The sequence below is a fragment of the Fukomys damarensis genome, unplaced genomic scaffold (assembly GCF_012274545.1).
Source record: "Fukomys damarensis isolate Sample0158 unplaced genomic scaffold, DMR_v1.0_HiC HiC_scaffold_13, whole genome shotgun sequence".
Classification (NCBI taxonomy): domain Eukaryota; kingdom Metazoa; phylum Chordata; class Mammalia; order Rodentia; family Bathyergidae; genus Fukomys; species Fukomys damarensis.
In genome coordinates this window covers 35,162,632-35,164,347 of record NW_022900925.1, presented here as the reverse complement: position 1 = coordinate 35,164,347, position 1,716 = coordinate 35,162,632, and the positions used below count along the sequence as shown (strand labels likewise).

At 59.7% G+C, this 1,716-nt stretch overlaps 1 protein-coding gene across 1 annotated transcript in view; it reads right to left on the bottom strand.

The window, feature by feature from the left end:
* The window catches only part of Copz2 (COPI coat complex subunit zeta 2), an 8,599-nt gene that overhangs the window by 282 nt on the left and 6,601 nt on the right, over positions 1-1,716 (bottom strand). Inside the window, exon 8 of the mRNA XM_019206915.2 lies at positions 1,612-1,650. Within this exon, the coding sequence (XP_019062460.2) occupies positions 1,612-1,650 (39 nt within the window). The remainder of the gene's footprint in view (positions 1-1,611; positions 1,651-1,716) is intronic.

Genomic DNA, 1,716 nt, shown 5'->3' with positions numbered 1-1,716 from the left:
GCGGGCAGGAAGGTGCCGAACGCGCCCAGCTCTCTGCTTCCTGTGTTTCAGCCCTGGCAGCGCCCCGCGGATCCCTGCCCACGGCGCCACGCGCACGCAGAGGGAGGGATCGGCCGGACCTGCTTGTGTCTAGACACGCAGGACCTCGGGGGGCCCTGGGCCAGGCTGGCACCGCGTACGGAACACCCCAGCCCAACCTGCCGAGGGCCAACCAGCAGGGGTGAGCGGGAGAATTAGACGTCGGGAGAGGGTCCGGCCCACGTGGTTGATGTCCCTTCTAACTTTCTTGGGGACAGGGGGCTCCTCCGCTTCTCCTAGGGGAATCTTTCTCATTTCTATCCTCCATTCACCACTAACTGTGCCTTCCTATGTATTTATTTTTATTTATTTTTTTTATTTTTTAATTCTAATTTTTTCCAGTGCCAGAGATTGAACTCAGGACCTGGAACTTGCAAGGCAGGCGCGACACCACTGAGCTAATCCCGAGCCCTCACTGTGTGGTCTAGGCTGGCCTCCTACTCTTAGCAGCCCTCCCCCTGCAGCCTCCCGAGGGTACCACCGCGCCCACCAGCACTTCTGTGCTTACCTGTGCTGTTCAGCGCCTGCCAACCGATTTCCCCCCCCCCCGAAAATGGTCATGCAGCTGCTCTCCCCTCAGGGCAGAAGGTACATGCGGAAGCAGAGGGCAGGGCAGAAAGCGGTACCCACCAGCTGGCCTGGACCACCTCGGGCCCGAGCGGCCGCAGGAGGAGGAGTTAGTGCCAGGCGGGGCTCCAGAAAAGCAGGGTTAGTCTCAGCAGAGAGACCTGCGGGCGGGCAGAGGGGACGGCAGGCGGCGCTGGCCACAGTCCGGAGCCCACCCCAATCACACGGCCTCCGTGCGCCCCAGCAGGACCATGTAGAGCGGCAGGCCACTCAGCAGGGTCACTGAGGCCGAGTGGGGAAGTTAGCTCCTATCATGGTTTGGGCTTTTTTTTTTTTTTTTACTGAACCGGGAGAGAGCTGAGCTCCATCCCTAGCCCTTTTTGGGTTTTTATTTCATGTTGAATTTTTTTTACCGGGGATCGAACTCAGGTCCTTGCTCCTGCCAGGGAGGTGGCAGAACCACTGAGCTAAATCACTGGCTTTATTTCATTTTGAAACAGGGTCTCCCTATGTTGTCCAGGCTGCCCTTGAACTTGCAATCCTCCTGCCTCAGCCTACTGAGTGCTGGAATTACAGGCCTGTGCCACCACCAGCCTAGGATGGCACTGAGTGCTTTAACAAAGCTGTGTGCGGTGGATAGTCCCAACTACCTCAGGAGGCTGAGGCAGGAAAATCACTTGAGCCCAGGAGTTCAAGGCCTCTGGGCAGCATAATGAGACCGTCTTCAAAACAAAACAAAACGCAGGCTGCTCATTTGAGTCCATCCAGCTAACCAGGAGCTGAGGTAGTGGGTGACACCAGGCCCATCCGTCCTGCAGCTCCCTGGTGCCTGGTGAGAGCAGGCAGTGCCTGTGATCTTCCCAGGAGATGGCTGTGGCCCTCCCCTGCCGTGACAGCCCCTGGGGTGCTTCCTCCCCCATTTCCAGCCCATTCCTGGCCAGGGAAGATGGACTCGGAGGGGCCTACCTGGGCCACGCTCTGCTCCGCCAGGCCGCTGTCATCCGCCTGCGGGGTCAGAGTGAAAGGGGGGTCAGTGAGGGGAAGGGGGGCGGGGGGGGGGGGGGGGCGGGG